This window comes from Oncorhynchus gorbuscha, linkage group LG07 (assembly GCF_021184085.1).
Source record: "Oncorhynchus gorbuscha isolate QuinsamMale2020 ecotype Even-year linkage group LG07, OgorEven_v1.0, whole genome shotgun sequence".
NCBI lineage: Eukaryota > Metazoa > Chordata > Actinopteri > Salmoniformes > Salmonidae > Oncorhynchus > Oncorhynchus gorbuscha.
In genome coordinates, this window is record NC_060179.1 from 30622169 (window position 1) to 30643986 (window position 21818).

A 21818-nucleotide genomic window follows, 5' to 3' on the forward strand; every position below is an offset into this window, starting at 1 on the left:
TCCCAATACTATACCTCTAATTAATGAGACATGGTCTAAAGGCGTTCCATAATGAAAGCGTGTGAGATAAGCTATGGTCCAATGACTGTACCTGCTAGCAGCATGTGTCCCGCGTCCGAAACTACACCCATAATATTCGGTAGATGGCTCCAATTGGAGAATCACTGTTTGCGTCGCCGAAACTATTAAAATTCAGTTCAGATTCCCCCTCCCCAAATCAACACCAAACATGGATTCTATGTTGGGTTCTCACTTTGTGTCTACACTGGTCTGTGTTTCATACCTGAGACAACGTGTGAGAAATCATGGTCTAATGTCTATACCTGCTAGCAACATTTGTCACGCGTCTGAAGCTTCATCCATAAATCGGTATATTGGAGTCGCCCTTTGCGTCGCTGAGCAGTGAATTATTAAATCCAGTTTTTAGATGCTACCAAAGCAACATCTAATATGGATCCCCATCGTTTTTTTTCTGTCTTTGCGTGCACACATTTCCTGTACTTCCAGTCTGGGGCAGCATGGTGCCCATATTGCGAGACGCAAACAGTGATTATCCAAATGGAGCCATCTACCGACTATTATGATGTAGCTTCGGACACTGAACACATGCTACTAGCAGGTACAGTCATTGGACCATGACTTCTCACACGCTGTCTCTATGGAATGCCTTTATACCTTCTCAATTAAATAATATTGGGATCGTCAGATGGGTGAGCAGACTCACGCCAGTTCTCTGGTCCACAGGTGGAAGTCCTGCTTGAGGAAGGTGACATGTTCAGGCTGGACTCCCGTAACCACCACGGCCGTGAAGCTGTCCTTTCCCACCTCCTCAGCGATCAGCCCATGGAGGAAGCGCTCCTCGTCGTCTCTCACGTGGGACGAGTCAGCCATCTGCGGGGTGGAAAATTGAACATGGCTTTCATTAAATAGAGGATGGCCACTGAGGGAAGGTTATAGCAGTTTGCCACAGATACTGAAAGTTCCAAAATTGATGGATTGAGGACGCCTTTCGGAGATCACATCAACATTTTGAGTGATCTGGGAGTAATCCCTTACCTTCCGGTTTCTGATGAAACCACTGTAAATATCTTCCTTGTTCCGCTCCTTCCTCTCAAATTCTTCTTTTGAAATGATGAGTTCATGGACATCTGGGGAGCCCGCTGGTTTGGTGATCATCTTTAACAAAGACAGAGATATCAAGTCATATAGTAGCGCATCACAGTCCATTAGGGGAATATGGTAAACACAGAGGAACATTTACCCTGGTTGACTGTCCAATGTAGAACACTGCTTGTTTCCCTCCTACTCCAAAATATGATATATCACTGTTGAGACTGCGAGCGACTGGATCAGGGCGAACATACCCTGCATGATCACTAGTGAGACAAACAGGATAATCACTGACGATAGATACATGGAAAGCACCAAAAACAAACTTCAAGTGTATACTTAATTATTTGGAAAGTGCATTTTAATATACATTTACTGTGAGTCATTTAAAAAAATGTAACTTAGCAGGTCAGTTAAGAACAAATTCTTATTTTACAATGACGGCCTACCCCGGCCAAACCCTCCCCGAACACAGAAGACGCTGGGCCAATTGTTCGCCGCCCTAGGGGACTCCTGATCACGGCCGGTTGCGATACAGCCCGGGATCGAACCAGGGTCTGTTGTGATGTCTCCAGCACTGAGATGCAGTGCCTTAGACCTCTGCGCCACTCGGGAGATGGGTCTGACCGCATTGTCTGATCGAGACACCTGAACAGGTCAGATCGAGTGATGTGGAAAAACTCCTGGCCCTACTCTTGCTAAACCAACCTTGAAAACGTGCCGCTTTCCCTGCTGAATTTGGAGAGCCTGTACACAGCCCAGTTATTAAGCTGTTTGGAGGTCATTCCACATCCATTGTCCATGACAACCACTGCATGTTTCCCCAAGGACTCATCAAACAGCTGGGGGAAGAGATGAGAAACAATCAACTACCTCAGTGTCCCATTCCATCAATACTGTAGGAGTGCAGAACACTGACCGGTATATGAAAACATCACAATACTTATGCATCACATTCATTCAAGACCATATGAGGTTTACAATTGTTAAAAAAATAGGGAGTGTAAAAATGTATTTTTTAATCCACAGTAGTATCTCACCAATCGGATGTCTATGGTCCTCACTCCTGTGTTGTGCGATGTAGCTGACAGTGCATTGTCGATTAGTTCTGCAAAGGCATACGCTGTTGGGGGGGGCAAGATTTTAATTAAATATAGGCCTTTTAACACAGCTTCTTCTGGAACAAAATCAGCCCGGGCCAGTAACTTCAAAGCGTCACAGAGTAGAAAATTGGTCGTAAGTGCTGAGCATAGACATTTCATTCAGTGTGGTGCAGTGTGAACACAGCTAATGAATACATACAGGACTGTAATATTGTTGGTTTGGGCTGGAGAAGGTACAGTATTTCAGAGGTACTCACGTAAAGAATTCTGGCCCTCACTAGCATAGTACTCATACATGCCACTCTGGACCAGTGTGTCATAGTGAGGGAGAAACACAATGTGTTCCTGAGTTGCCACGGGCAGGATCTGGTCCTCGGTCTGCAACAGGTGGAGAGTGATTCCTTGTTGAAGATCATCTGAAAGAGATGACACATCAACAACATAGCGTATTGTCGCTCACCTCTTATTCCCCTTGTATAAAAGGCTTATTTGTGACCCAATGCTTGACTATTAGTATACCAAAAACATTATCACTGATTGATCCAAGTAACGTGCCTATTCTTTTAAATGATCAATTAAAAAGTTGATGACTGGCATTTCACTTTGGCATTTCTTTCTAGCACTACACCAGGTAGCCCTGACTGGAATGTCACTTACCATATCTGTCAAAATCTATTCCTTTTCTGTCCGTTGTTGTCAAGACAAACGTTTCGTTGGAAGGAATGGCAAATTCCTAAGGCACATGGAAAATAGTTGTCATATCTGCTGAGTTAGATATACAAGTTTTGATAATTTGGTGAATGGTTTAGATATTGTATCGACAACTTGTTTATAACACTTGCTTATAAACACGTGCTAGCAAGCTATTAACAATTTCATTAAAACATTAAATTGGCAAATGACAGCTATATTTTAGGATCAATGCACTTCCCATGATCCGCCACCTAGCCAAGCTATCGAATGAGCTGCTAGTTAAATGTCAATAATCGTGGGAACTCATTAATTTAAGAGCCAGCTGTTGCAAATTTGCAATCAAGCAGGCAGCTGTCTGGCTAACATATCTCTGGATAACTAACGACTTTAGCTAGCTAGCTAGCTACTGTACCTTCGATACAACTTGAAGGAAGTCGTTGAAGTCCAAGCCATTTATGTCCAGAACTCTCTCCATTGCTTCGTGTCTTTCCGGACGACAGTCGAATATTACCACACTTTTATGTGGTTTATCTGACCCATTAACTCCATTTTTACTCTGTGAAATGTGTGTTCTATTGCTATTGGCAACAGCAGACGTTGTCACACCTTCCGACTCTGCCATGTTTGTTCTTCAGGTGAAAGAAGTCGTGAGTATGCGCAATGTACTGCGCATCTATCGCGTGGGCTGTGTCGTCACTAGTTGCCGCTAAATCCTAAACCCCGCCTATTTCGACAATTTATTTTCACATTAACCAAACTGCTAACATTATGCATAACTACAAAATTCAATTTACACCAAAAATCTATTTTTGTTTTCATTATTTCTTTAGGATATAGCCAATTTCGACTTTGTGGATGTGGAAACGCGCTGGGGTGTATTCATTGGGTGAATTGCGTTGCAAAACGTTTAGTCTGTTACGAGGAACCAAACGGAAGTAAACGAAATCTGCACCCGGGGTGTCCGCCCCTGGCTTGTCCCTCCCGTTTTTGTTCCGTTTAAGAAAGGTTTACAACAGAATCGACGTATTGAATATGCCACAGGTTTGGCGAATGCACGTGACGATAGACAAGCATCATGGCGGCGCACGGCAATAATGTCCATGTAGAGAAAGTAGGGAACCCAGCAAAGAAACGAAATGTGTAAGTAACGTTAGCAAGCTAGTCAACTCCACAAGGTACGCTTATGGACACTCACGGCATGTAAAGATATCAAAGAGAGAGTTAGGAGAGAGTAGTTTGCCAACCAGATTGGCTATGTCGATTGTGTTTAGAAATGCCAACGGGTGGCTGTTGGATGCTTGTTCGCTTGTCGACAAAGGTGTCCAACTATGTAACGTTACTTCGGAGAGGAAAGCAGCCAGTGGGAAGTCGCATTTTAAATGTTGTTTTAAACATGAGTGTTTTCAGATTTTAAAGTCTCGCGTTAGTGTTAAATCAGTTTGTACTGTGACCACAAATGACAGTACCGTCTCGGACGCAGCTCTACAGAGGAGTGAGAATAAAACTACAGTGGATTGTAAACCATCAAAGGTAAATCGGTGGGGGGGTCTGTTTCTTTATATGTAAGTCAGGTAGGTTACTTAATAAATATAATCCGTTACTAGTTACCTGTCCAAATAGTAATCAGTAACGTAACTTTTAGATTACCCGAACTCAGTAACGTAATCTGATAACATCCAGTTACTTTTAGATTACATTCCCCTTTAGAGGCATTAGAACAAGACACGTATACATGTTCCCAATTGAACCACATCTATTGCGGGATAAATCAATGTTAAAGTTTACATAGCTGGCCATGTATGGATGTTACGTTTTACTTTATGAGTTGGTTATGTAGCTTCTTCTAACCCATTGCTTGCTACTACATAGTCTAATATCTTTATATTAACCAAATTGTTTTACCTGAGCATAACCCCAAAACTAAGGATGTATTAGCCAGCTCTACTCTGTTGTTTATGATTTTTGTTGTCATGATTAGTTTGATTGGGCTCACTGATTTGAGTTGAAAAATAAATGCTGTGCTCATCGAATGGCATGCTTTGAGCACTATTGAAAAGTGCTATCTACATTTTTTTAAATGAATGCCAAATGCTGGTATATAGGCCTGTTAACTTTTTGTTGTTGAAACTTTGGTATCTTGATAATGTGCAGCTGTTTAAAGAGTAAATCCACAGATGAAACAATAACCAAAAGATGACCCCGCCTTTGTTTTGGTAAAAAGCTGAGGGGTGGGCCTGGAGAAATGTAACCACTCAGATTAATAGACAGTGCTATGGATGCAAGGACTGACCATCCATGATATCAACAGTATTGTTTTAATCTGATGTCATGAGGCTATACAGTGTTTGTTTATGTTTACAATGTTTACAAACATTGGAGAAAAACAAGCTTATATTTTTGGGTTCTAATGGAGTGTGACTGTTGAACTAAGCTCATGAGGCATTTCTAAGTTATGTTCTGTGTGTGTGGTGTAGGTGTGTGTGCATTTTCACTAGCTGACAATAAATAGGCCATAGTGGTGAAATAATTACAATTTAGCAATTCAACTCTGGAGTGATAGATGTGTAGAAGATGAATGTGCAAGTAGAGATACTGGGGTGCAAATGAGCAAAAAAACAACAGTATGGTGGATGAGGTAGTTCGATGGGCTATGTGCAGTGATCTGTGAGCTCCTCTGACAGCTGGAACTTAAAGTTAGTGAGGGAGATATGGGTCTCCAGCTTCAGTGATTTTTGCTATTCATTCCAGTTATTGGCAGCAGAGAACGACAAATATGAAGCGAGGGCCAGCCAACGAGAGCATACAGGTCGCAGTGGTTGGTAGTATATGGGGCTTTGGTGACAAAACGGATGGCACTGTAATAGACTGCATCCAGTTTGCTGAGTAGTGTGTTGGAGGCTATTTTGTAAATGACATCGCCGAAGTCAAGGATTGACAGGATAGTCCGTTTTACGAGGGTATGTTTGGCAGCATGAGTGAAGGATGCTTTGTTGCGAAATAGGAAGCCGATTCTAGATTTAATTTTGGATTGGAGATTCTTAATGTGAGTCTGGAAGGAGCGTTTACAGTCTAACCAGACACCTAGGTATTTCTAGTTGTCCACATATTCTAAGTCAGAACCTTCCAGAGTAGTGATGCTGGGCGGGCATGTTCAGGCAGCGATCGGTTGAAGAGCATGCATTTAGTTTTACTTGCATTTAAGAGCAGTTGGAAGCCACGGAAGGAGAGTTTATGGCTTTGAAGCTTGTCTGGAGGTTAGTTAACACATTGTCCAAAGAATGGACAGAAGTATACAGAATGGTATCGTCTGCGTAGAGGTAGATGAGAGAATGACCAACAGCAAGAGCGACATCATTGATGTATACCGAGAAAAGAGTTGGCCCGAGAATTGAACCCTGTGGGACCCCCATAGACTGCCAGAGGTCTGGACAATAGGCCCTCTGATTTGACACACTGAAGTCTGTCTGAGAAGTAGTTGGTGAACCAGGCGAGGCAGTCATTGCGAGGCTGTTGAGTCTGTTGATAAGAATGTGGTGACTGACAGTCGAAAGCCTTGGCCAGGTCGATGAATACAGCTGCAAAGGTGTAGACCTTACAGTGAAATGCTTACTTATAAGACCTTAACCAACAATGCAGTTTAAGATAAATAGTGTTAAAAAACTGAAGTAAAAAAATTTTTTTTTTAAAGAACGTTAGAAAAATAACACATTTCAAGAGCAACAATAAAATAATAGTAATGATGCTATATACACTGCTCAAAAAAATAAAGGAAACACTCAAATAAAACATCCTAGATTTGAATGAATGAAATATTCTTATTAAATACTTTTTTCTTTACATAGTTGAATGTGCTGACAACAAAATCACACAAATTATAAATGGAAATCAAATGTATCAACCCCATGGAGGTCTGGATTTGGAGTCACGCTCAAAATTAAAGTGGAAAACCACACTACAGGCTGATCTAACTTTGATGTAATGTCCTTGAAACAAGTCAAAATGAAGCTTAGTAGTGTGTGTGTCCTCCGCGTGCCTGTATGACCTCCCTACAACGCCTGGGCATGCTCCTGATGAGTGGGCGGATGGTCTGAGGGATCTCCTCCCAGACTTGGACTAAAGCATCCGCCAACTCCTGGACAGTCTGTGGTGCAACGTGGCGTTGGTGGATGGAGCGAGACATGATGTCCCAGATGTGCTCAATTGGATTCAGGTCTGGGGAACGGGCGGGCCAGTCCATAGCATCAATGCCTTCCTCTTGCAGGAACTGCTGACACACTCCAGCCACATGAGGTCTAGCATTGTCTTCCATTAGGAGGAACCCAGGGCCAACCACACCAGCATATGGTCTTACAAGGGGTCTGAGGATCTCATCTCGGTACCTAATGGCAGTCAGGCTACCTCTGGTGAGCACATGGAGGGTTGTGCGGGCCCCCCAAAGAAATTCCACCCCACAGCATGACTGACCCACCGCCAAACCGGTCATGCTGGAGGATGTTGCAGTCAGCAGAATGTTCTCCACGGCGTCTCCAGATTGTCACGTCTGTCACATGTGCTCAGTGTGAACCTGCGTTCATCTGTGAAGAGCACAGGGTGCCAGTAGCGAATTTGCCAATCTTGTTGTTCTCTGGCAAATGCCAAACGTCCTGCACAGTGTTGGGTTGTAAGCACAACCCCCACCTGTGGACGTCGGGCCCTCATACCACCCTCATGGAGTCTGTTTCTGACCGTTTGAGCAGACACATGCACATTTGTGGCCTGCTGGAGGTCATTTTGCAGGGCTCTGGCAGTGCTCCTCCTGCTCCTCCCTGCACAAAGGCGAAGGTAGCGGTCCTGCTGCTGGGTTGTTGCCCTCCTACGGCCTCCTCCACGTCTCCTGATGTACTGGCCTGTCTCCTTGTACCGCCTCCATGCTCTGGACACTACGCTGACAGACACAGCAAACCTTCTTGCCACATCTCGCATTGATGTGCCATCCTGAATGAGCTGCACTACCTGAGCCACTTGTGTTGGTTGTAGACTCTGTCTCATGCTACCACACTCTAGTGAAAGCACCGCCAGCATTCAAAAGTGACCAAAACATCAGCCAGGAAGCATAGGAACTGAGAAGTGGTCTGTTGTCCCCACCTGCAGAACCACTCCTTTATTGGGGGTGTCTTGCTAAATGCCTATAATTTCCACCTGTTGTCTATTCCATTTGCACAACAGCATGTGAAATTTATTGTCAATCAGTGTTGCTTCCTAAGTGGACAGTTTGATTTCACAGAAGTGTGATTGACTTGGAGTTACATTGTGTTTTTAAGTATTCCCTTTATTTTTTTGAGCAGTGTACATAGCGGTACAGAGTCAATGTGCGGGGGCACAGGTTAGCACAGGTTAATTGAGGTCATATGTACGGTACCGGTCAAAAGTTTGGACACACCTACTCATTCAAGGGTTTTTCTTTATTTTTTTTACTCATTTCTACATTGTAGAATAATAGTGACGACATCAAAACTATGAAAAAACATGGAATCATGTAGTAACCAAAAAACAAATCAAAATATATTTTAGATTCTTCAAAGTAACCACCCTTTGCCTTGATGACAGCTTTGCACACTCTTGGAATTCTCTCAACCAGCTTCACCTGGAATGATTTTCCAACAGTCTTGAAACAGTTCCTACATGCTGATTACTTGTTGGCTGCTTTTCCTTCACTCTGCAGTCCAACTCAATTGGATTGAGGTTGGGTGATTGTGGAGGCCAGGTCATCTGACGCAGCATTCCATCACTCTCCTACTTGGTCAAATAGCCCTTAACAACCAGGAGTTGTGTTGGGTCATTGTCAATGTCCTGTCATTGTCCTGTTAAGCACAAACCAGAAGGGATGGCGTATCGCTGCAGAATGCTGTGGTAGCCATGCTGGTTAACTGTGCCTTGAATTCTAAATAAATCAGACAGTGTCACCAACAAAGCACCATCACACCACCTCCTCCATACAAATGCAAATAGTCCAGATAGCCATTTGATTAGCTGTTCAGGAGTCTTATGGCTTGGGGGTATAAGCTGTTAAGTCTTTTGGACCTAGGCTTGACTAGACATGTCTGGAGAGTGCGGCTAACTTGCCAGGTACTATCACTGGGAAACGCCTTTGTTTTAACCACAATCTTTTTGATATATTCAAATCCCACAGAAAAGAAAACGAAAACGCAATGATCTGAACCAAGGAGAAATTGATTCACTTGCCTTCCACCACAAGGTAATCTTATGTTCACTATTACTTAGTTTACCCATTACCATTACTCAGACTTTTTATTGTTGACCACTGCTTATCATTGTGTTATGACCAGATCAGGTCTGCCATTTTGGAGGGGACCAAATCCTTAGTGGATGCTGGGCTCTCCTGCGAGTACCTGAGTGAGGTCAACGATGCTCTGGAGGGTCCCCTGCCTTCCCAGGAATGCAACCTGGCAGCCTTGTGTGACATGGCTAAAGAGCTCCCTCTAGTGAGTGAACATGGAGAGGACCCAGTTCAGTTTATTGAGTCTGAGGATGGCTGTAGTACAACACACCTTGACCTGTTCACACGGATCACAGAGAATTGTATGGACTTTGCCATGGAGGTGATGCTGATGGGAGAGAAATACATTATCCCACCACGATGTGCCTTCCTGCTCTCTGATTTTGCCAGAATGCAGCCCCTGGTTGGTTGTGAGTGTACAAAACCTGATCATGATAAAGAGCTTGCGTTTGCTGATTTTATGTTTTGTCAGTGCCGAAATACATTGTCTTTATAAATCTCTTAAAACTCTCTAAAAATGTTTTGAGGAATCGAGTGGAGAGAAGGCAAGGCTTTAGTGAACTAAATAAGGATCCTCTCTGCCTGTGTAGGCCTAATGTCTTAGAATAAGGTTTCCCAAACTCTCCTGGGACCCCCCCCCCCCTCGTTGTTTCCTCAAGCATTACACAGCTGATTCAAATAATCAAAGCTTGATGTTGAGTTGGTCATTTGAATCATGTGTAGTGCTAGGGCAAAAAAACTAAATGTGCACCCAGGACCTAGTTTGGGGAAACCCTGTCTTAGAAAATTGATTATTTTGCAGATGGAAAGTTTTTCGACCTCATTGTCCTGGATCCTCCATGGGAAAACAAGTCTGTAAAAAGGAGTGGCAGGTCAGCGTTCTAATTCAGTGTGATTTTTATTCCATGCGACATCCACTGCAATGTATGACTCTGCAAACCTCTAATTCTGTTTTGACCATATTGTGCATTTCTCCTGCTGACCTCTAGGTATAGCTTTCTGCCCTCCTCCCAGCTCAAACGGCTTCCTGTCCCACTGTTGGCCTCCACAGGCTGTGTGGTGGTCACCTGGGTGACCAACAGACCCAGCCACCTGCGCTTCGTCAGGGACGAGCTGTACCCACACTGGGGCGTGGAGGTGCTGGCAGAGTGGTTCTGGGTCAAGGTAGAACACAAAGGAACCTAGCATTTATCGAAGTCATTATAGTTGTTATATATCTATTTCGTTTAAATGACACTACTAAATGGTGATAGTAAAAGTGGTCATGTTTCATCTAGGACGTCTAATGTTGAATTTGCTTCTGAAATGAGCTATATGATCTTAAGCATTTTTCTCTGATGTATTGTCTATGTTTTCACCCTCAGGTCACCAGGTCAGGGGAATATGTGTTTCCACTGGACTCTCCGCATAAGAAGCCTTACGAGGTGTTGGTACTTGGTCGATATCGTGGGTGCGGACACCACTCACACAGGTGTGACAAAATAAAAATGTTATTCCATTGTATTTTTTTTACCCCTTTTTCTCCCCAATTTCATGTTATTCAATTGGTAGTTACAGTCTTGTCTCATCGCTGAATCGCTGCAACAAGGTCGAGAGCCGTGCATCCTCCGAAACCCAACCAAGCCGCACTGCTTCTTGATACAATGCCCGCTTAACCTGGAAGCCAGCCACACCAATGTGTCGGAGGAAACACCGTACACCTGGCGACCTTGTCAGCGTGCACTGCCTGCCACAGGAGTCACTAGTGCGCGATGGGACAAAAACATCACTGCCGGCCAAACTCTCACCTAAACCGGACGACGCTGGCCAATTGTGTGCCGCCCCATGGGTCTCCCTGTCGCGGCCGGCTGTGACAGAGCCTGGACTCGAACCCAGAATCTCTAGTGGCACAGCTAGCACTGCGATTCAGTGCCTTAGACCACTGTGCCACTCGGGAGGCTACTTTTTTAAATTTTTACATTAATTTCTTGAAGGACTGGTGCAGTCAAAAACGTGCTTTTAAATATGCAGTATTTCCACACCGAAGTTGGAATAATATGGTGAAATTGTGAAAATTATGTTAATGCCCTTTTCGTGTAAGAGCTGTTTGAAAAGACCCACTGAAATTTCTGCCTGTTTTGGTGGAATTGAGTTTAGTGCTGTCAGGTGACATCACCAGGTGGTAAATTAGTTAATAGACCAATAAGAAAGAGTTACGAACCTCTCTGCCAATAACAGTTTTCAGTTTTCCCCTCTACTAAAACCATTCCTAGACAGTCTTAGCAAAAGTCTTGCTTGAGATATTGCTCTCTTGCGAAGAATCTATTTTTGTTTCTTTTTGACCATTTTAATTCAAAACAATCACTGTGAGGTACTTAATTGTTACCCAGAAATGATTTAACGTTGAGATAAAAAAGAAAAATGCCTGTATTGGACCTTTTTTTTAAGTCTCCTGTGTATTTTCTTTCATTACTGGAACGTTCGATCTCCTCCAAAACATGACGCGCTTTCTCCATCTCCTTTACAGCTCTCTGAGGAAGACAGAGCTCCCTATGGAGGAGCAACGTGTGATCGTCAGTGTCCCATCGGCCCTACACTCCCATAAACCTTCACTCTCAGGTCAGTATTCCCAGCACGTCCTAGTTCCACCAACAGCGTCATAAGTATGTCAGCGTCATAAGAACGTAATGTGGTAGCCAAGTGCGTAGGAATGAATGAATACAGTTCCAGTAATGAAATTCATAATTGGAGAAATGATTGAACTGAATAGTTTCACCACTAGAGGGCAATACTGTGACGTAAGTGTCCGCGATTGCTGTGTTTTGACCTGGCTCGCTAACTGTCAGTGCTCTGTTCTCACTGACTCACTCTCTGTCCCTCACTCTTTAAAAGCACAAGACAATGCCTTGCTATTAAACGGAAGGACATCAGCTGCAAGGTCTGTGCTCTAACCTGTCCGAATGGCTAATTGTGACCCCAGTTTGTCACAATGTGCTGCTGTACGGCCTGATTGGCCTTTGATTGTTAACAAGTCAAACCTTTTCTCTGATCCGTACAATGTTGTTTAGAAAGCAATGATGAGACCTTGAAGACAATGATTATGTAGAGTGGGGCTTAACATCAACTCTCTGCTTCTTCAGGGAAAGCGATTTATGTGCGTTTTATTTACTTGGGGAGCAAGAGGAAGAGGTTTGTCAGTGCCCTGTCAGCTGAATATACAAGATGATTGGGAAAGTGGCAGGATATTGTGAGATTTAAATTCGTTATGACTGCATTGTGCTTTGTAACTATTGGGTTGAGAATATATTATGAGTTTCTAATTACGCTTTGTTTCACAGCGTTGTCTTTTCATTGTTACAAATAATAAGTAATAGAACACACCGTATCTTTGCCTTGGGCAAGAGTTGCAGCAAAACAGTGTGATATCGTTTTTTCCCCCAGCCATGATTGATAAGTCCACATTCAAACTCAAAGAGCACGCTATTTCACACTCGCCAAGTAACCCATCATCATTTGAGCCGCTGTCATTCCGAATTGTGTGTTTTGATATATCACTTTTTGGTGATGTCATCCCCTTCTCATCCCTGTCTCTGGCCTTCCAGCGAATCCCCCTCCAACCCCTCTGGATAGCAGGGAGGCTGTGGTGGGCGTGGTAGAACGCAGTGCTGCTGGGATGAAATGTCAGAGGAGCTGGTCCCGCAGAGAGGTGCCACGGCACATTAACATAACCTGTGATAAAGAGGTATAGAGCGGACCTTTTCTGATCCTGAAAGGTTCTATCGACCCGTTGGCAAAAAGGAACATCCGGACGTGGGCATTAATGCTGAATATTCACTCTGGAGTACCCAGGGGCGGGAAAAGGATTTGGGCTGCTGTCCTTTTCTCACACCCCCTCTGGTGGATTCTTATGCAACAGCTTGAAATGGTGAATATCCACAGTGCTAAGTCTCTAAACCGCCCCCCTCTAAAACACAAAGTCCTCTTCCTCAGTCACTGTTACCACAGGGCAATATCCCTGTTAGGGGATTTGAGCAAAGTGGTGTATGTAGTCCCAAGTGTTTTGAATGTGCCAGGTCTGGAGGCAGTGGCCAACTCTTTACCCCTGACCTCAGTATGACATCACAGCATGGATGTCCTAAACAGAGGGCGGAGCGGAGAGCGACTCTGTGATCCGATAGCTCCCCCCCTCCCCAGTGATCCTGTGAGTGACATCAGACGTGTGTGTGTGTGTGTGTGTGGCTGCAGTAGGGATACAGAGGGACACCAATGCTCACTCTCTACCTCAGAGATCCAAACACATCCTCGCCAGATGGCCGACACGGCAGAAAAAAAGTGTTTATGCTCCTCGGAGTGTGAATAATCTGTTTGCTTTTAGTTGTGGCTCCAAAAAACTTTGGTAATTAGCTAAAGTTGAATATTTTCCTCCCAGCATTGTATTGTAATAAGCGGCTAATTGGCAGTGCCCTCTTCATGCCCGCCCAATTTAATGGCACCCAGCCAGCGTGTGTGAGATCCTAATTGACTTGTGAAAAGATGTGTGCTACTGTTTAAACTCAGAGAACCTGAGATATTGGTGAGTGATTTATATTTGTTCTATTTCACATGTATAAGTGTGTGTGAATTGGAATTGTTTCATTTTTTTGTGTATATCCCAACTCGACCCTGGAGCAATTAGGGGTACGTGCCTTGCTCAAGGGCACATTGACCGATTCTTAATCTTGCCGGCTGGGGGTTTCGATCTAGCGACATTTCGGTTACTGGCCCAACACTTTAACCACTAGGCTACCTGCTGTCCTGGGGTGGTGAGAAAGGCAGAGAAAATAACTTTACTCACTCACAGCTGGAGGTGCTGAGTAAGGTGATATATGTACAGTCTTTCTACCACTTTTAGCCAGTGGTGTAAAGTGCAAATGTTACAATACTTTAAAGTACTACTTAAGTAGTTTTGGGGGAGGTGTCTGTATTTTACATTTATATTTTAAAAAAAACTTTTACTCTACTATATTCCTGAAGAAGATATGTACTTTTTACTCCATACATTTTCCCTGACACCCAAAGTACTCGTTACATATCGAATGCTCAGGCAGGACAGCAATCACCTATCAATATAACGCTTTGTCATTCCTACTGCCTCTGATCTGGCAGACGCCCTAAACACAAATACTCTGTTTGTAAATTATGTCTGTGCCCGTCTGTATGTAAATACAAAAATTATTATAATTGTGCCGTCTGGTTTGCGTAATATAAGTAATTTGATTTATAGCATTTACTTTTACTCAAGTATGACAATTGAGTACATATTCCAACTGCTTTTACCAAACACTTTTATCCAAACTGATTTACAGTACAGTGAGAGAATCAATATTTGTGTTCCCTGTGAGACTTCAACCCTTGACCTTGGCATTGCTAGGGCCACGCACTTACCATCTGAGCCACACAGGACCGCACACACTGCAGTTTATTATTTGTGAGTGTTTGTGGTTTTATAACCTCCACTCACTCAAAGTATTAATTCCCTGAAATACCTCACTTTCAAAATGAATGGGTTGAGGTCATGTGGGGCAGTAGAACAAGCACTGTCATCAATACCCTTAACTTGGCTGTCCCAGGATCAGTGTGACAACCCAAACAGCACACGAATGCTTATTTGGTGCACTACATTTGATGAGTCCCGGTGGAAAAGTAGTGCACTAAATAGGGAATAGGTTGCCAATTGGGATTTACACCGAATGTGCAGGGTCTAAACTCAAGGCAGCAGCACTAAGAGAAACATCACAAAGAGCTAAGTTGAGCCGTGAGGCAAGCCGCAAGTCTCACACCCCCTCTCTTGCCTTGAGTTTTTAGATAATTAGACCTTTTTATTCCCTCTCCAAACTTTGTGGGCTGAGTCACCGATCAGAGTGTTTCTTCTGTGTTAGTCTGTGAGCTTTTCATGTTTGGCCTTGCCCCCAACCCCCTAACTTTTTTCTTTCTGACATGTTTTGTAAGAGAGGTGTAGGCTGGGCTGGTTTGGGGGGGGGGGTGAGGGAGGGGGCTTAGACTCTCTGGGGTTTTGGCTCTCATTAACCTGCCTAGTGTTGGATGAGTGGAGTGTGTGACTGGGGCGTGAGCATGCATGTGAGTGAGCAGACAGCACCAGCGCAGGGGCGGAGAAGAAGTGAACCCTATCGGTCAGGAATGCTTTTCCTGGAACACTATTGTTCCCCCGCTCAAGGACAGCCAGAACACCGCCATGCACGAATCCAGCATTCATTGGCAAGCCAGACATTAAGCCCCCACTCCCCCTTCTGCACCAGCTAAATACCCCCATAGAATGTACGAATCTGAGCAGGATCTGCCTATCAGAATAATCTATTATTTCTAATCTCCTCTGAGGACATCTAAAATATATTGAACTCCCTTTCCTCTCACTCTTCTTTATTGACAGATATTAGAATGTGAGATGGGGAGATAGATGAGAGGAATAGAGTTCAGAAACTGAGTGACTGAACTGGGGATATAACCTGTGCCTCAAGGGGTTACCTGCTGTCTGGAGGCAGCAGCACTACCAATAGACCAGCCCTAGGTGCCCTCTTCTATTTCTTTGTTTCCCTCCACAGAGGTGTTAAGTCCGTACGTGGGTTCCGACGCCCGGTGCCTGGAGCTGTTTGCCAGAAGCCTGCAGCCAGGATGGACCAGCTGGGGCAACGAGGTGATCAAGTTTCAGCATGTCAGTTATTACACCATGGAGCCCACAGATACGGCTACAGGATCCTTACATGGAGAGTCCTCTCCTCACTTCTCTCTACCTCCTCCAACACCGGACTAATCATTACAGTTTAATAGCATACCGTTGAAGCTTTCCACATCAAAATCCCAATTCGTTTTCACAGTCAAGAAGCCCCTCAAATCTCTCTCCCTCTCCATCTCCTTTGATCTGTTATTTTCTTTCATTTGGGACTCTTGATTTGTGTTTCTGGGTCGTAGTATGTTGGGGGTGGTGAATCACAGAGCCCATGATGCGATGGAGGGGAGATGAAAGTGCATCGCTCCGGAGCTCAGATCAAGGTTGATGTTTTGAGCTGAAGCTAATAACCTATAGCTCTATGTTTGGTTCAGATACACAACTGTGTTTTACCTCATAGCGGTGTGTTGTGCATTGATGATGGAGCTATGCTGGCACAATGCCTGGTTTAATAATTGTCAAAGTGTACGTACATGTTTTATAATGTGCTGAAATGTGTTGGGTAATGTGTATCCATTTAAATCCAAGAGTTGAATAAAGAAACCAAACTTTATTGTTTTGAATTTTGTATGACTAGACCCAGCCATAAGATGCTCAGATTTTGTGAGGACATTTGCCCTGTCCCATTGTAGACATATGAATTACCATGCACCTTTTTTGATGTGTTTTTCTGAGTGCAATGGCTATTTCATGTGTCCCAAATGGCACCCTATTCCCTTTTTAAAGAGCTCTGGTCAAAAGCACTGCTCTACATAGGGAATAGGGTGCAATTTGGAATGCACGATGCGGCTGTCATCCAGGTTACAGAGAGACCACCAGCTCCACTGCGAGCCACGCCTGCCTCTGAGTCTGCTCTTTGTATGTAGGAACCAAACAAATAACAGTACCTGAGCCATAAACTGTTAGATCACGTCATTCTCACACCATCCCTACCTACTAGTTTGGAAGGTGCCAAAACACACTACTTTTTTTTGCCACCTCTCACACCTTCATCCATCCCTGGCTCTCTTCCTCCCCTCCCCTGTGTGGCTGGATAAGGTATGGGCGGGGTGGGGCTACTCTAATGGGCCTTTAGTTTCTCTAGGGGACTGTCACAGAGCCAGATGAGGATGAGTTACAGCCACTGCAGCACACAGCATAGCAATCACTAACTAATGAATCCAGAACAGGATCATTTCCGCATTACACGTTCTCTTTGTTTCTTTCTCCCTTTCTCATCCTCCCATCTATTTCTTTCCCTCTCACGACAGGAGGAAAACATGAATGAGAAACAGCAGAATGAGAGGTTAGATGTAATGTATTCCTGTCTGGGTAAAGAGGTAGACTCCGAGATATTGGACACTTATCACAGATTGAATTAAAGAAGTGTAGCGCTTTCTCATTAGCCTGCACCCCAGGTGAGCACTTACTGAATTTATTCTTGTTATTGGGAGTTGTCAACTCCAAAATAATCCTGCTTCCTTGAAACCCCCATGGAGATGTGGCAAAATAAATACCACATTTGGAAAACAAACTTAGTAGATTCAAGGCTTGGGCTGTAATGTAGCTTGAATCATAGTTATGAAAACATGATTTAAACATTTCTGCCTTTGACAAAAACAAATGTCTTTCACAGGCTGCAACTGTGTTAGCATCAGTTTCAAAGGCAGCCAATTAGTGTTTAATGTCTCAAAGCATTGGTGTTGTACTGACTGTAAAATATACTTGTGAAGGAGTGGCCTTCACTAAAGACATTCATTTCCAAAATGTATTTATACATTAAGTTCTGTTCGTCCTTAATTTATTCAGTCATTTACCACACATTCCAGTTACTAGAGCTTTCCCTCATTTCCAACCAATTGCAGTCAGTCTTGTTCATTGTTAAGTCTTTCTTGTCTTCTATTGGTCCAGTGATGGAAGTGGCTAATTGACACAGGTGGTCCAGTTCAGTAATTGGGTCTTGCCATGTTGAATGTCTTTTAACTAGGGTGAGCCACAGCTGTTTTTTTACCTGCCAGTTTGTATGTTTTACAGTTACTTCAGTTTTAAACCAATTTGAAGGGATAATTGACCCCCAGTCATAAAAATCACAAAACTCCTGTCAATTTGGGGAAAGCCTATGTTTTATTAGTGGGTACAATTAAAATTGACCCCATGATTGACTTCTAACTGGTGCTTTTGTGAAATCAGGAAATTGTGTAAGAACGCATTATAGGTACATGGTTCTCATCACTGGAGATAATTCTGAATGAACATCACATTGTGTCCCTGTAATTGAGGATGATTTCCACTCAGTTTGCGATTCACCTGTGTCAATTGAAGAAATTAGAGAGGCTCTGAATTCAATGAAAAAAGGGAAATCACCTGGCCCTGATGACCTGTCAATTGATTTTTATAGACAGTGTTGGAAGTTACTAGAAGAACCGATTTTCAATACGTTTCAAGATTGCATTAAAAATGGGGAAATGGTCTCCACTATGAAACAGCCATATTTAATTGATTCCCAAGTCCAATAAAGACCCTTCTCTCATTGACAATTGGAGACCAATTACTTTATGAAATATTGTTTGCAAATTGATTGCGCTGGTTTTATGCCAAAATATTAAAGAAATAAATAGATACCATTTATAAATGAGACTCAAACAGGATTTATGAAGGGCCGTCACATAAGCTCTAACATTCATTTAGTCTTGGACCTTATAGATTATTCAGATGCAATTGACTCAGATGCGGTTGTCCTATTTTTGGACTTCTGTAAAGCCTTTGACACAATTGAAAATGAATTTCTCTTTAGGTGTCTTAAACTTTTTGGATTTGGTGAAAATGTAATTAAAGTAATTTGCATGTTTTACAAAGATATAAAAAGTTCTGTGCTACTAAATCCTAATACATCCAAAAGATTCAGTATTAACAGAAGTGTATGACAGGAATGCCAAATTTTGCCATTTTTATTCATTTTGGTTGTGGAACTTCTATCTCTAGATATTCTGAATAATGCCAATTTGTATGGCTTAACCTTTTTTAACAAAGAAATCCAAATCTATAAGAGACACAGACCAGGTCACCCATGCCCTTAATGCTATAACTGCATGTTATATTGCATCAGGATTAATGATCAATGTCTTTGTTTTGTGTACCCCACCTTATCGTTATGTGTAAATCCAGCTACTTGTATAGAGATCAATAAGACCTTTCTTGACTTCATGTGGAAAAAATCTGTCCTTTCTAACAAAAGAGTTGAAGGCGGTCTAGAAGTGTTGGATTTTGATGACGTAAATAATACTTTCAACATAAACTGGTTGAAAAAATGTTTGATCAATACTGATTCAATATCATAATTCATTCCAAATAATGTGTTTAATTGGGATAGGGGGCAGCATTTTCACTTTTGGATGAAGAGCGTGCCCAGAGTGAACTGCCTCATACTCTGTGCCAGATGCTAATATATGCATATTATTATTAGTATTGGATAGAAAACACTCTGAAGTTTCTACTTCTACTGTTTGAATGATGTCTTTGAGTATAACAGAACTCATATGGCAGGTGAAAACCTGAGAAAAATCCAACCAGGAAGTGGGAAATCTGAGGTTTTTCAGAGCTTGGCCTACCGAATACAGTGTCTATGGAGTCAAGTTGCACTTCCTACGGCTTCCACTAGATGTCAACCGTCTTTAGAAACTTGTTTCGGGCTTCTGCTATTTTTTTATTTTACCTTTATTTTACTAGGCAAGTCAGTTAAGAACAAATTCTTATTTTCAATGACGGCCTAGGAACAGTGGGTTAACTGCCGGTTCAGGGGCAGAACGACAGATTTTGCACCTTGTCAGCTCAGGGATTTGAACTTGCAACCTTTCGGTTACTAGTCCAATGCTCTAACCACTAGGCTACCCTGGGGGGAATGGGAGCGGAATGAGTCAGTAGTCTGGCAGAGTGGCGCGCGCTCCCGACAGAGTTAGCTCTCGTTCCAGTGCTTTTCTTCAGACACAGGAATTCTACGGTTGGAACATTATTGATGTTTTATGTTAAAAACATCCTAAAGATTGATTCCATATCGTTTAACTTGTTTCTACCACCTGTTACGGAACTTTTCGAGTTTTTGTCTGGACGAAGTGCTCGCGACTCATGAAGATGGATTACTGGCCTGAACACGCTAACAACAAGTGGCTATTTGAACATAAATTATGGACTTTATGGAACAAATCAGTCATTTATTGTCGAACTGGGATTCCTGGGAGTGCCTTCTGATGAAGATCATCAATGGTAAGTGAATATTTATAGTGTTATTTCTAACTTCTGTTGACTCATGGCGGATATTTCTTTGACTGGATTGGGCTCTAAGCGCCGTTCTCAGTTTATGCTTTTTCTGTAAAGTTTTTTAAAAATCTGACACAGCGGTTGCATGAAGGAGAAGTCTATCTTTAATTCTATGAATAACACTTGTATCTTTTATCAATGTTTATTATGAGTATTTCTGCAAAATCACTGAATGTTTTGGAATCAAAACATTACTGCACGTAACGCGCCAATGTAAACTGAGACTTTTGGATATAAATATGCACATTATCGAACAAAACATACATGTATTGTGTAACATGATGTCCTATGAGTGTCATCTGATGAAGATCATCAAAGGTTAGTGATTAATTGTATCTATATTTCTTCTTTTTGTGACTGTGTTTTTTAGACATGGCTATGACCTACCATAATCTTATGTTGTGCTTTCGCTGTAAAGCATTTTTGAAATCGGACACGATGGGTAGATTAACAAGATGTTTATCTTTCATTTGCTAATGTGTGAAAAAATATTTTTGAATTTCGCGTGCCGCCTTTTCAGCGGAATGTTGTCGAGGGGTTCCGCTAGCGGAACGCCTGCCCTAGAAAGGTTAATAAATTGGGAGGTCTTCAATTTTTACTGAAATATAATTTAAGGTTTCACCAACAAGCTTTAATGGCCTGGAAAATGTTTCCTGCACAATTTTTCCCCACATAAAGCTCTTTTGTGGAATAATTCAGACATACCTATAAGGAATAAGTCATTGTTCTACCCCAGCTGGCATGAGAGGAATATTGACTTTGTTCTTGATATTTTCGACAACAAGAGTAATATTCTCACATATGAACAATTTATAACATTGGAAGAGTTTCCAATACCTTTCAGAGAGTTTATTTCTGTGATCAAAGCCATTCCCAGTGGTCTAACTACAGTAATGAAAACTCATCTTAGCTTTGGTAATGATCACAAAGTTTTTCCAGAACTCCGATTGGAAGGCGTGTGCTTACTTGAGAGATGTTGTTGTAAAAAATATAGAGGAAAGTTTTTCTGGAACATGTTTATTCCTGACATTGTCTGGAAAAATGCATGGTTAAGGCCTTTCAAATACTGTATACCAAACAAAGTTAAGGAAGTGCACTTCAAAATTTTACATAAGATATATCCATGTAATTCTATGATATCCAAATTTGTGGCTATTGATGATATCTGCGTTTTCTGTGAAAAAGGTGAGAATCTGTCTCACTTGTTCTTTGAATGTAAATTTGTGTCAGAATTTTGGGAAAACCTTGCAAAATACTTATTTAGCATTATGAACACTGCCTATGTTTTTGACATGAAATATATAATATGTTACTATTGCAATGATAACAAGACCACTGAAGTGATTATTTTTTTTATTCTTGTTGCCAAATACTTCATAAGCAAACAAAAATTCCAAAATTCTATACCAAAATTACACACTTTTCTGATTAATTTCAACTATCTTATTAAAACATTAACCCTAGTGAATAACAACAAGAATAACATCTTCCTGAATCATTATAAGATTTTTTCAGAGTGAATACAATTGCAATAAAATTGTTGATTTTTTTGTATTATTTGATTGATATTTTTTGTATGTTTGAGTATTTACTTGTTAATACCTGTGTTTTGTTTTGTTAGACACGCTTGATGTAGCAA

The 21818-nt window shown here is 42.2% G+C and overlaps 2 protein-coding genes across 2 annotated transcripts in view; one reads left to right on the forward strand and one right to left on the reverse strand.

The window, feature by feature from the left end:
- Positions 1–3559, reverse strand: part of smchd1 (structural maintenance of chromosomes flexible hinge domain containing 1) — a 40440-nt gene extending 36881 nt beyond the window's left edge. Inside the window, exons 1-8 of the mRNA XM_046356163.1 lie at positions 3319–3559; positions 2871–2946; positions 2471–2629; positions 2151–2233; positions 1819–1952; positions 1262–1376; positions 1057–1176; positions 725–891 (exon numbers count right to left, since the gene is read on the reverse strand). Of these exons, the coding sequence (XP_046212119.1) occupies positions 725–891; positions 1057–1176; positions 1262–1376; positions 1819–1952; positions 2151–2233; positions 2471–2629; positions 2871–2946; positions 3319–3528 (1064 nt within the window). The 5' untranslated portion in view covers positions 3529–3559. The remainder of the gene's footprint in view (positions 1–724; positions 892–1056; positions 1177–1261; positions 1377–1818; positions 1953–2150; positions 2234–2470; positions 2630–2870; positions 2947–3318) is intronic.
- A 328-nt stretch (positions 3560–3887) lies between these two features.
- On the forward strand, positions 3888–16439 carry mettl4 (methyltransferase 4, N6-adenosine). Its single transcript, XM_046356164.1, has 8 exons — positions 3888–4436; positions 9076–9141; positions 9233–9593; positions 9986–10055; positions 10173–10347; positions 10548–10654; positions 11690–11781; positions 15762–16439. The coding sequence occupies exons 1-8, from the start codon at positions 4161–4163 to the stop codon at positions 15968–15970; spliced, it is 1356 nt and encodes a 451-aa protein (XP_046212120.1). The 5' UTR covers positions 3888–4160; the 3' UTR covers positions 15971–16439.
- Positions 16440–21818: the final 5379 nt, after the last annotated feature.